This window comes from Labrus mixtus, chromosome 10 (genome assembly GCF_963584025.1).
Source record: "Labrus mixtus chromosome 10, fLabMix1.1, whole genome shotgun sequence".
Lineage (NCBI taxonomy): Eukaryota > Metazoa > Chordata > Actinopteri > Labriformes > Labridae > Labrus > Labrus mixtus.
Window position 1 is genome coordinate 10,115,099 of NC_083621.1, and position 12,188 is coordinate 10,127,286.

Sequence of the window (12,188 nt, forward strand, 5' to 3'; positions counted from 1 at the left end):
TGACATGTATAGTCTTGGACCAGCAGCGAGTGGTTCGTGTACGGGCAGATGACTCACAGAGACAACAGATACGTTTTATTTTGGTCAGAGAAGTCTCATTATTTATTTGTTGGTAATAGTAGTCACACATTACTAAATTGGCCAGTTAGTACAAGAGAACTGATTAATCTTGCTAAAACTGGACACTGAAAAGAGGGCAGTAAACACAAAAGCAAAAGGGCTTATTATCCTGTCAAATGTGTTTATTTTTATGCATTATCAAGGGTAACATACAAAGAAAGGAATCAAACAGTTGAGTCAGTTTTTATTTACATGTACCGATGGTTCGTCCCACTGAGTCTATTGAATGGGGTGCTGATCAAACACAGTATCAACAAAGACATTACCACAATAAATACTACAACGTATTTGTTGAAGGGCCTTGTCCTCTAGCAGACGGAGCTTCACCGCTATTCTCTCTCTCTCTTTCTGTGAATGTTTTAATTGCCTCTTTTCTGTTTGAATGAGGCTCTTTTGAGACTGGAAATCAGGTAGTTTTCCCCCTCAGCCAGGGCGGCAATGGCTCAGTGCTAGTGGATTGTATGTTGGGGGTTTGATCCCCAGCTCCTGTAGTCTCATGTCAAAGTGTCCCTGGCGTATGAATGTGTATGAAGGGATTGGTAATACTGAAGGGTGCTGCACATAACATTCACTGCCAATCATGACTGTGACACGCAGCATAAAAGAGCTTTGAGTAGTCAGACGACTAGGAGAGCGGTAGTCCATTTAGATGTTTGTAATACATCGATCTTATTTCCATCCTGGTTTTCAGTTTGGTTTGTTGGTGTTTAATACTGTGAACTAGTTTTGAGTAGTGTAACAGTCAGAGAGAGGGGTCCCTTCTCTGTTGCTGCCCCTAATGTGTCTTCCATTTTTCTGTGATAGTTTTTGTCAGTGGATGTGTTTTATTACCTTGGGTGTAAAGATAGAATGTCATTTAGTGAAGCCCCTTGAGGAAATGTTGTTTTGTTTGTTTTGCAACATTGGCAGGGTTCCCATGCATCCTGGAAAACCTGGAAAACAATTGACCAATTTTCCAGTCATGGAAAACATTTGAAAAATGACAGAGAAAGCAAAATGTCTCGGAAAATCATTTAAACATTCTCCTAATTTCATATCAGAGTTCTCCAAAACAGACGGCCTTGTCTCCAGAAAGGGCTAAATTATAGATTTGAAAAGATCATATCAAATAGTGACTGTGTGGTATATCAGCAGTATTAAGTATTGGAAGGAAGGCTTATTTAAATGTTACATTTTGGTTTTCCTCTGAATATTTATTACTACTCAATGAATGGTCATGATTTTGAGTTATTTGTTAACGACCACTTGTTGTCGTCATTATTACGATTATTTTTACATTATATTATTTTGAGTAAGGTAGGTGCAAGATACTTTATCCTGGCTCTTTATTTTTTACATAGCCAAGCTTTTATTTATTTTTCTGAGAACATAAGAGGACAAACTAGGTTATAAAATCTGAAACCATAATTGTAACATACTCATATTAATATAATATATATATAACATAATTATTCATAATCATTTATATGCATGTAAGTGTTCATGGTAATAGCCAAAGACTGCACATCCTTTGAATCAGACTTCCACAGAAAGTAAACATATTGGTGTATTGGTACGATGTGTTCCGGTCATACAGCTTTATCACTGAAAATGTCCTGGAAAAGACTGGGAAGTTTTCTCCAAAAAAAGAGTGGGAACCATGTTTGGGTAACTTAATTATATAATTTTGCATCCTTTTTTTGAGATAAACTCGTCCCTAAAGCTGGATCTGTCTTCCCTGTGGTCCAATAAAGCACAGAGCTATGATTCATAGACCACTTATGTGCCCAGTTATAGAGCATCCAGTAAGTTGTGGGTGCCCTCTGGTGGAATAAAACATATCAGCAAAAAACTCAGTAGGCTATTTATTCAGGAAAGTCATATAGATCTAGACAGTGATTTCTCTGGTCGTACCTTTAGAACATATTCATTTAGTATTCTTCAAGTATTTTCTAATTACATTTTCAGCTGTACTGGGCAATGGTGGTTGCAGTGGGATATTGAAATGTACAGTCTTGTCAATTAACTTCTTCACTTTCTGATGAAGATGATCATGTCATTAGAATAATGGTTGGTTACAAAACAGTTAGAAAAAAAGAAAATAAAAGTGGATTTCTTTAAAAGATTTTAGCTTTTTTCAATATGAGTTCCCTTTGAAAACAAAAGTAATGTTCACATTCAGGGTCACTCAGCAACTCACATGTTGCATCATTTTACTAACACAATTGTTGCCCACAACTTAAGGCATTTTTTAATCAAGCATTGCTTCTTCTCTTCTTCTCTCCTGCTTTGAGAATCACCCAATCCAAATGTATAAAGCACATTTAAAAACAACAACAGTTGACCAAAGTACTGTACAAATCAAGCATAATAAAACCACAGTAAAACACAGACCAATGTAAAAATGGCAGACAAATAGGAATGGGTAAAAGGAATAAAAGTAAGCTCAAGCAGAGAAAGGATCTGTAATGATAAAGCTGAAGAGACCTAAACCATCAATGAGTCAGTCCATCTCTGAATCCTCATTTCACTCGTAGCCCCGAGCACATTCATTGCTGCCTAAGATGCAAATATATTTTTTTTTTTTATGAAACAAATAAAAAACATAAACAACATTTAGGCACTTTACATTGTAGCTCAAGTTACTCTAGACAGAATACTAGACCTATTTAGGGCTATTATCAGGTTTGAATTCATACACATTTGGTCCACTAGAGTAGTTTTATTGGAAGTGTCATTCTAAATATACTAAAGTGTCAATCTTCATTCTAATAAGGAAACATGATTCAGTGTCACAGTGTTGCTAATTGATATTATTTTTGCAATAAATTGAATTCTATGGCACAGAGAAAAAACATATATCAGACATTTGTACAGACTATACCTAAGATCAAATGTTGGTTTAATTTTTCTTATATTTGTTGATCAAATTTTTAAAAGTACAAATCATGACAGCCATGTCTTTTAGAGTGTCCTTTTTTATGTCGTTGTCTTGATCACTGTCTTAAAATATTCTCCCATTTGTAACCTGTGAGTTCATCACCACACCATCAGTAATACAGCGTCTCTACGATGAGGGAAATGTGTGAATGCTCATTACATGAGTTCATTTGAAGTTCATTAGCTGCTGAATCTTCTTCTGCAGTTTCATTGTTAAATCTGCTGATGCAAGCTCGTCTCATAAAAAGCCGGTCTATCCCCAGTGTGGCGTTACTATGGCGAGCGGCTCGCGGTTGTTTCCGTTAATGATCGGCCAGGGATTGAAATACGGGAAAACAGGCTCTTTAAACTTTGCATCACAGAAGGTGAAGAGGTGGCTCATGTCTCCTGCATCATAAAACGACACTTCACCTCGACTGTAGTCTAGAAAGACCCCCACCCTCCTGGGGGGTTTGGAGGGATGAATCAACCCTTCCTCTGAGTCGGTGCATGCTTCGTACTCACTGGTGCCATCGCCATTGTCCCTCAGCACCAGGGTCCAAAAACCGTCATCTGGACACAGGCTGATCTCCTCCTTCCTGTTGACGGAGGCTGTGGCTACACCCAGACCCCACGCTGTCTTGTGGCCCACTTCCACTTCCCAGTAGTGTCTGCCTGATGAGAAGGCTTCAGAGCCCAGGACGATGTTGTAGCGGGTAAAGCGCTCTGGGTTGTTGGGCAGGTTGGGCTGAATTCTTCCCACCTGGACTCTGGTGTGACACGGTGAAACCATCAGGCGGGGGTAGGCTGTGTTGGGGTCAAGGGTCACTGCTGTGATAGCTAAGACACCAAAAAAATAGTTTGAAAATGGACCAAGGCAACAACTGAAATGTGCTTACAGAGAGGCGCCCAAGGGAGACTCCTTGGCAGGAACCTTCAACGAGATACTGAATGCAACCTGCTTAATTAGTGAAAGACGAGCTGACAAAGAGCATCAGGTACATGGATACAAATTAAATATAAATGATACTGCGTCAACACAGAAATCCTTGATCTAACTCCACACAGTCATTTAAACCAGCATCGAAGTTTACTGTTTCACAATCAACACTATGGATAATTACACTGGCAAGTGTAAGGAGTACGTATTATTTTACCTGACTTGGATATTAGGACAGATGTGATGAAGTTTAAAAAACATGTCATGGCTCAAACAATTAATATTGTTGGTATACATGCTTGTAGACAGTGCAAAGAGTTGTGTCGAGTATCGTGAGGAGCTTTGAGGAGTTTACTCATCAGGATATATGAACTTCATTAAATGAACGATGAACTTTAAAAGAAACTGAGTCAAAACAAAAAGTAGTTTGAACAGACGTCACTGCACATGGTTTTGTTTTACTCCGTATTTAACAAGTCCTATACGTTTATGATAGACGATTGCTCTACATCGTGTGTGTGTGTGTGTGTGTGTGCCTGTGTGTGGGTGTGTTAATGCATATATTCACACCTGGCTGAAAAAGGTTGCTCATTTTCCTCCAGGTCCTGTACTGCAGAGGTCCCAGAAACTCTCCAGTCTGTAGGTTAACACACACCTCTGGAGGAGGCTCAAACAGGCTCTCCACACTGGATAAGAGAAGGGGGGGAAATCAGAGGGTAAAGAATTATTATTATTATTTTTTTTTTAATTACACTATTTAAGAAGTAATTAATAATGAATAAATATGTAAAATAAAAAATAAATAAAATATGTAAGTTTTGAGTTTTCTTGTTTTTATTTATGAGAACTGTGCAATTATATTTAGAAATGTTGCACAGAATTTCAGAATTCACAGAATGGATTTCAAACTTTAAAAAAAAAATGTTATCTTTAAGCAATAAGTGTGAGCAAAGGCCACGTGTGTGTTAGAGCTGTAGTCTAAAATATTTCAGAAGAAATGTGTTAAGTTTCGAAACCGTTATCCTTTGGTCTTATGTCAGATCTACCACAGCCCTTTAGTTTGTAAAATGATTCCATCAGTTCCACGACAATGTGAGGCACAGATGACTTGATAAAACACGATCATGCCCCCACATCCTGTTTCAACATGACTTACAGTTAATTACAAAAACAACACGTCATTCCTTTGTGACTTTAGATGTTTGAAAAGAGGACTGCAGTAGTGTCGAGGGAAAGGGGTAGATGAACTGGAAATGAACAACTCGATAAGAAATCACCGCTGTTAAAGGATCATGATCAAGATGATACTCACCCTCCAATGAAATCTTTGATCCCCTGGAAAAGAGTAGATCAAAAAAAAGCTTACCATTACAAAATTCTTCAGGATATTCCACAGCATGAGGAGTATATCTCTGGTACAGTGCAGATCGGTATTTACAGGCTGGTCTTTTATCACACTACTGATACGTTTCACTACCTTTCAGTTCACTTAGGGTTTATCAAAAATCGACTACAAAAGTATCATCTGTTTATTTCCTCCTCTTCCTCCGTCCTCCCTTCTCTCACCTTGAGCTGCTCTGGGTTTTCTTCTTCTCTCTGTTTCATGCAGAGCAGGTCTGCTTTATTCTCCAGCTGGCTGATTTGCTCCGTGGTCTTCGTAAGCGCCTCCTCCAGCTGGTTGAGCTTCTCCTCTTTCTGCTTCTTCAGTTTCTCTTTGATGCGCTCCTCCTCTTCAAGGAGAAACTCCCTCAGAAGGCCAAACTCAGCAGTGACCATCTCCTCCAGATCTCCTGCTCGCTCCTGAAACATGAGGAGCACTCTGATCAGACAAAAAAAAAAAAAAAAAAAAAAACATGGAGGAGACATTCTGATGTTTCTACTCTAGGCCGAAGCAATAAAATGTGAATGAAGAAACCCGTGTTGTTCCACTCTGAAGGTCTTGAACAAAACCTTTTCTACCTTTTCTTCCATAATATGACAAGTGACATTAAAGTCAATGTGAAAGAGACAATAAGACACAGTACAGGCAAACAAACAAATTATATTACGATGATACAATGACTAATGGATGATTAAGGATTGGTCATGGAGTGGAGATTTGGGTGGATCCTGGGACTCTTTGGGTGTCTCACGATTCGATTTTGATTCTTGGGGTCACGTTTAGATTCAGAATCTACTTTCGGTTAAAAACCATTCTGGATTCATGATTCAAAGTCTATTTTTGAACAAGTACATACTTCAGGATCTACTCCAGTCATCTGTGAGACTGGCAGGATTTCTTGCTGTTCCATTTGGCACAGATAAGAATCTAAATTTTTACATGAACTGATTTTTTTCACACCTCTACTAAATTAAATTTGTGTTTCTTGTATGGATGGGGTGATATCTTTGTCCTTGTTTGGACTACTTCAGTTTCAATGTATTCTCATTTTAAACTTCCGTCATGGCACCTCCATTACCCAACAAGTGACTTGACAACAGTTGAGTGAGGGTTTCAGCTGGGTTATGCTATCAGAAGCTAACATAGTAGAAACAAGAAGAGGGCAACACAGGTCTGCTAATCTCTTTAAGTTTGCTTGTTCATTTTAAATTATTTTGCCATTACCCGGGACAGACAAAGACTGTGGTGACATCACTCAGTGTTATTTATCTGACTTCATAGAGCTCCATGTAGAGCAACACAATGCATAACTTCAGGAGTGGAAATGGTGGCATTCCCCTTTAACTTGTGAATAGAGATAGAGAGATAGTCAAGTAAAGAAATGTAGGCAGATAAAGTAATAGGCACACACACACACACACACACACACACAAGATAAGCATGCAAAGACAGATTGCCAAAGTTCCTCTTAACCTTGTTGACCCACATCCTGTCATGCTGGCATAGAAACAGAGAAGTGAAAACGTGTGCATGTGCAATGAAACTGGGTCAAACCGACAGACAGAGAGACAGACAGGAAAACATACAAGCTGAGAGAGACAGACAGACAGACAGACAGACAGACAGACAGGACAGATGGTGTGAAGTAGCCTGAAAGAGAGATGAGATGAAATACTACAACATGGCCGCATACTGCACTCTTATCTCTGTTTAACACAAGTACACAGAAAGGGTGTGAGTGTGTGTGTGTGTGTGTGTGTTTGTGTGTTTGTGTGTGTGAGAGAGAGAGAGAGAGAGAAAGAGAGAGAGAGAGAGAGAGAGAGAGAGAGAGAGAGAGAGAGAGAGAGAGGAGAGAAGAAGGCCTCTATTTGGGTTGAATGCTGCTTTGGTGGAAAAAAGTGGCCCAGCCTAAATTCTGTCAGCTGCTTCTCTTTCTACGAGGGTTTGTGAAATGTTAGCTACTTTGTATGTGAATGTGTGCATGTGTGTGTGTGTGTGTGTGTGGGGGGGGGGGGGGGGGGCCTGTGAAAACTAAGATTGTGAGAAAGACAAACATGCCATGACATGTATGAACGTCTATTAATCCTTTCATTTTCAGTAAGTACCTCTGAATCTGAGACACATGCAGATCCTCACATTCAAACAAAGCTGAGTAACAACTTGTTGTGTCACAACCAGTCATAATCAGCGTGAGTCATCCAGCGCTCATGTCTGTCAGACAGGTAAAGGTGGAGGAATGTTCTGTAGGTGAGCGTTGCTTGGACACCAGAATATCCGGTAGAGCCTTTCCGACAAGTAACACACAAGTATTTGTCTTTTCCTTTCCCATGGCAGATTCTTTCTTAAAGGAACACACACACACACATGCTCGCACACATCTATCATACCTTGATGAGATGGATCTTGTCATTGGTCTGTGTTTGGAAGATCGAGGCCTCCTCTGACTGTAGCTGAACCCTCTGCAGAGCGACAGACAGCTTATCCTGTTTCAGAAAGTAAACAATTAAATGCAAAACACGGTTAAGAAGCGGAGACTCTTAACCAGTTTATACCATGAGAAGGAGAACATTTGATTTGTACCTCGCTCTCTGAACAACATCATCTTTGATGGGAATCACATGACACCCACCCTTTCTAACTGAAACCTCTGACCCACATATTCAAACAAAACAGGAATTTAGCAGCAGTCAAACATGCTGAAACACACTGAGAGAACCTCTCAGAGCGAGTCTTCAAACAAACAACATCGGGATGGCCATGTTTTAAGAGTGTGGGGGGGGGGGGGGGGGGGGGGGGGTGAGAGCTCACAGTGGGCTGCTGAATTCCTGTTAAACACCACCTACCCAAAGGCTGCGGCTGCAGGGGCTAACAAGGACTCTAACAAGGCCTTGTAAATTCCTGCCATCAGACATCAAATGTATGTGTCTGCCTCTGTCAGATAAGGTTTTCAACATGGGTTTAATGGACATGTATGAATATTGTCAAACTTGAGATACGTTTTCTTCCAAAACACAAGAAGATGACTGCAGCCACACAAGAGCATGTTAGAACATGGCACTCACAAAAAGTTAGACTATGTAGTTCCAGGTATTATGACGAGAACAAATAAATAACAAGGAGAAGTTGTGAGGTTTACTAGTAACAAATGAGTCCGGACTCGGTCTGTGAAACTGTACCTTATAGTTTTCAAAGGCCTCTGTAATGGGGATGACATTGTGGGTCTTGTGATCCCGGGACATCCCGCACACCAGGCAGATGGGCAGCTGGTCGTCCTCGCAGTACAGCTTGAGCTTCTCCTCATGCTCCTCACACATATCCATTCCCAGGCGCGGCCAGTGCCCAGTGGACGAGGCCAAGCTACTCATACTGGACCCGGGCTCCCGCTCCTCCGGCTCCTCTAGGTCATGACAACCCGGATCCCATCCAAGCATGCCCGCGGGTGAGTCCATGGTCCCGGCTCTGCGGACACTGTCCACGACGTTGCACAGCAGAGAGTTCGGGCGCAGTTTACGCGCGCACGACTTTCTACACTTTGGGCAACTCGACAACTCGTCTGACTTGGCCTCCCAGCACTGGATGATGCACACCTGGCAGAAGTGGTGTCCGCACTCGAGGATCACGGGGTCACGGAAGAGCTCCAAACACACTGGGCAAGTGAGCTCCGACTGCAGTTCTTCAAGCGCGTTCGCCTCCGCCATTCTTCGTAGTGCACATAGTCACTAAAAAGAAACGTCTGACGGTCTGACTGAGCTTCCTCTCACAGCGAGAGAGGGAGTGGTCTGAAGCTGACAGCAGAGCAAATGTGTTCACGGAAGAGACGGAGGGTGCGTGCAGCAACAGGCTGGTGTATCAGATGAAGATGCTTTGTGTGGACGCGGTCTGTAGCCCGGAGCAAAACAACTTTGATCTGCTAAAGAGAACCACAAGACATTCAAATGTAACCAATAAACCAATTAACATTATAATACTAACACGGCTAATCGTTTTATTATTGAGGAAGTACAACCAGAGACTTGGCTAAAGTGCCACATTTAGGCATGTATTCTTCATGAGGATCCCAAAGAATCTTTATTTGTTTTTATTTTACCAGGTTGAGATTAAGAATCTGTTTTTCAAGGAAGACCTGGCCCAGACAGCCAGCAAGTTGAAAAACAGTCTCTCTAAGCCTTTAATAATAAAGGTGTTAGTGTCTGCCGTTCAAATGTCAAGACATTTTCAATAAAGGGTACTTTAAACCAATAGCAGAGGTAGGTAGTGAGTCATTAAGGCCTTCATATCAATTTGTGACAAAGTTTTCTGACTCCAATTTTCAATAAAGAATATGTTATAAATTGAGGTAAAACAACTTAATTCATCCAATCAGAGTTTTATTCCACTTCTTAAAGATTTATCATTGTCCTTGTAGAGAATAAACTTCAAAAATACAACAATTAGGCTATTCTTCGAATCAAACAATGGTATACTTTCAAAACAGTCCTCACCATAAAGCTGCATGTTAAATTGTAAATGCTTTATAATCAGGTTGCCTCCTGAAACATTAACAGATTCTTTGGATCTACGAAATTATTGAAATTTTTTGATAAACATCCTCCTCTAAAATAATACAGGATAAAAGACCATGATATGTTTTAATCCTGATTCATAGTTACTGCATGAGCGCAGTGTGGCCTGGGCTAAAGCAGAATGCCTGCATAGTTGCAAACAAAAAGGCTAAAGCTGAGCATTTTCTTAGTGGAACTGTAAACAATCTTAAGAACCCAAGGCTGTTCTGGGAGACTATGAAGTCTTTATCTGGAAATAACAAAGATATTGAACTCCCCCCTTGCATTTTCAAGGATTCTCAAAGCATAACTGACTAAGCCTTAATGCTCGATTTATTCAATGAGCCTCTACAACCGCATTGATTTTCATTCATATTCTGATGATACTTTTTTTTAATGCTTCGCTCCTACACAATATCAGGCATTCTGTCACTTACAAGAGGCCTTTGATACTGTACAGGACACTCTTACTGTGTTTAGTCTCATGATGTTTACAAATTCAAAGGGAAAATACTGAACTGGCTTGGAATCTCCTGTAGGAGTATTTGTGTCGGGAGGAGCTGGTCACTTTAAATAATTGTAAAAGTAGATTAAAGGCATTGGAGGAAGATGCATCAAGATGCATCAGGTTGTAGATGATTTGACTAATGACTTTCTGCCAGGTGACCCAGGATATGTTGATCTGTGTTTGTAATTGTTTTGTGTTTTATGTCTGTTAACTTGTTAAGACACAAGGCGCAAGGGATTTCATGATTTGCATTGGTGGCTTAGTCTTCCCAATATTCACAGATCAATATTTTGCTTCTAGCCATGATCTTTCTTTAAGCACTGGAAAAGACACTGCTTCAAAAGTTATTAGTTATGTTATTCCTACAGTGAACCTAGTGAGCAAAAGTTACATGTTTACTGAGGGTTTGTTTTTTTTTAAGATTTATTTTGGGGCTTTTTGGGCCTTTAATTGAGAGACAGGACAGTGGACAGAGCCGGAAACCAGGGAGAGAGAGAGAGTGGGGAATGACTTGCGGGACAGGAGCCACAGGTCAGATTTGAACCCGGGCCGCCCGCTTGGAAGACTATAGCCTCCATACATGGGGCGCGCGCACCAACCGCTGTGCCACCAGCGCCCACTTTTTTTTATTTGAAATGTTTTTCTTTAAATAAAGTCTAGTTGTTCTTAAATAGTTACACACAAATTCACTGCCAGGTGTAAACCATATAGCCTTCAATTAACTTACTATTTCATTGCTGACTAAAAAAACAAACAACAACAAGCTTGCTAATGTATTCTTGCTAAATTAAAAACTGTGGCATAAATAATAAAACGCTTCATTATGTTTAGTAATGATAAAAAAACAATAAAGTTTCAAATAAATACTGATGTTAAAATTAAAAAAGTCCCACAAAGTGATAAGCATGCAGGTTATCATAGAAGGCGAACACTCATCTAAACCGTGCTTAGTTTTACAGTGATTTGATCGTCATGTAAAGAAAATACCCTGAAAAATGTGAAGTAACACCAAACTATACAATGTTATCTGCAGTTATGATGAGCCTGATTTCATAATGAGCCTAACATGTAACTGTATGCATCCTGTGAAACCAAGGTACAACAACTTATTGTCTTAGCCTAGATCAAAACTTATCAAATAAGTAGTCTTGTTTTCTAAGCCTTAACAAATTGTGACCATTTCACAAAGTGAACAAACATTAGGGAGGAATTACAGGAGCATATATGGACATTAAAAAGGTCTCCTTAATTATGCTTTATAGTGCCACTGTAGTGTAAAAACATATATGCGTATGGGTAACAGTGGCTGGTGTGATATACCATGAAACCTCTGACTCAGTGACAGAGAAACAAGGAAGAAGAATAGAAACAAGCTGACAGAGAGTTAGCAGCTTTTCCTTTAAAACAACCTTGCTCATCTCATACCAAAGATCAGTAAACCTAGAAAATGTAATAATTTCAGACCGGTTGCACTTACTTTGTTAATTATGAAAACCTTTGAAAAGAACCCTGTTCTCTAAACTGTGAAGGGTAAACTTGATCCACTCCAATTCGCCTACCAGGCAGGGAGAGGTGTGGAGGGTGCAAAACTTTGGATCTTTAATAACTTGTACAAACACTTAAAAAAAAAAGACCCAAGCTCACGCACAGCTCTTGTTTGCAGATTTTTCATCAGTCTTTAATCCCATTCAGCCTCATCAGAAAAAATGATCTGTGATTTTAACATACATCAACATCTTGGGCTGTGGGTTATATACTTTCTGACTGACAGAACTTAGAGTGTGTCTGTAAATGGCCATT

The 12,188-nt window shown here is 40.0% G+C and overlaps 2 protein-coding genes across 2 annotated transcripts in view; both read right to left on the reverse strand.

The window, feature by feature from the left end:
* The window catches only part of selenoh (selenoprotein H), a 291,866-nt gene that overhangs the window by 116,250 nt on the left and 163,428 nt on the right, over positions 1–12,188 (reverse strand). The window lies entirely within an intron of this gene.
* LOC132981910 (zinc-binding protein A33-like) lies at positions 1,952–9,122 on the reverse strand. Its single transcript, XM_061048040.1, has 6 exons — positions 8,516–9,122; positions 7,727–7,822; positions 5,525–5,758; positions 5,271–5,293; positions 4,529–4,644; positions 1,952–3,858 (listed from the first exon to the last, which is right to left on the reverse strand). The coding sequence occupies exons 1-6, from the start codon at positions 9,035–9,037 to the stop codon at positions 3,293–3,295; spliced, it is 1,557 nt and encodes a 518-aa protein (XP_060904023.1). The 5' UTR covers positions 9,038–9,122; the 3' UTR covers positions 1,952–3,292.

What these genes read in the sequence shown, in the direction of transcription:
- LOC132981910 (XM_061048040.1), bottom strand. Translation starts at nt 9,037, where the DNA reads ATGGCGGAGGCGAACGCGCTTGAAGAACTGCAGTCGGAGCTCACTTGC. An exon ending in AAAACCCAGAGCAGCTCAAG is followed by an intron (nt 5,294 to 5,524) that starts GTGAGAGAAGGG and finishes ACTCTTTTCCAG; the next exon opens with GGGATCAAAGATTTCATTGG. An exon ending in ATCAAAGATTTCATTGGAGG is followed by an intron (nt 4,645 to 5,270) that starts GTGAGTATCATC and finishes TCTCTTATCCAG; the next exon opens with TGTGGAGAGCCTGTTTGAGC.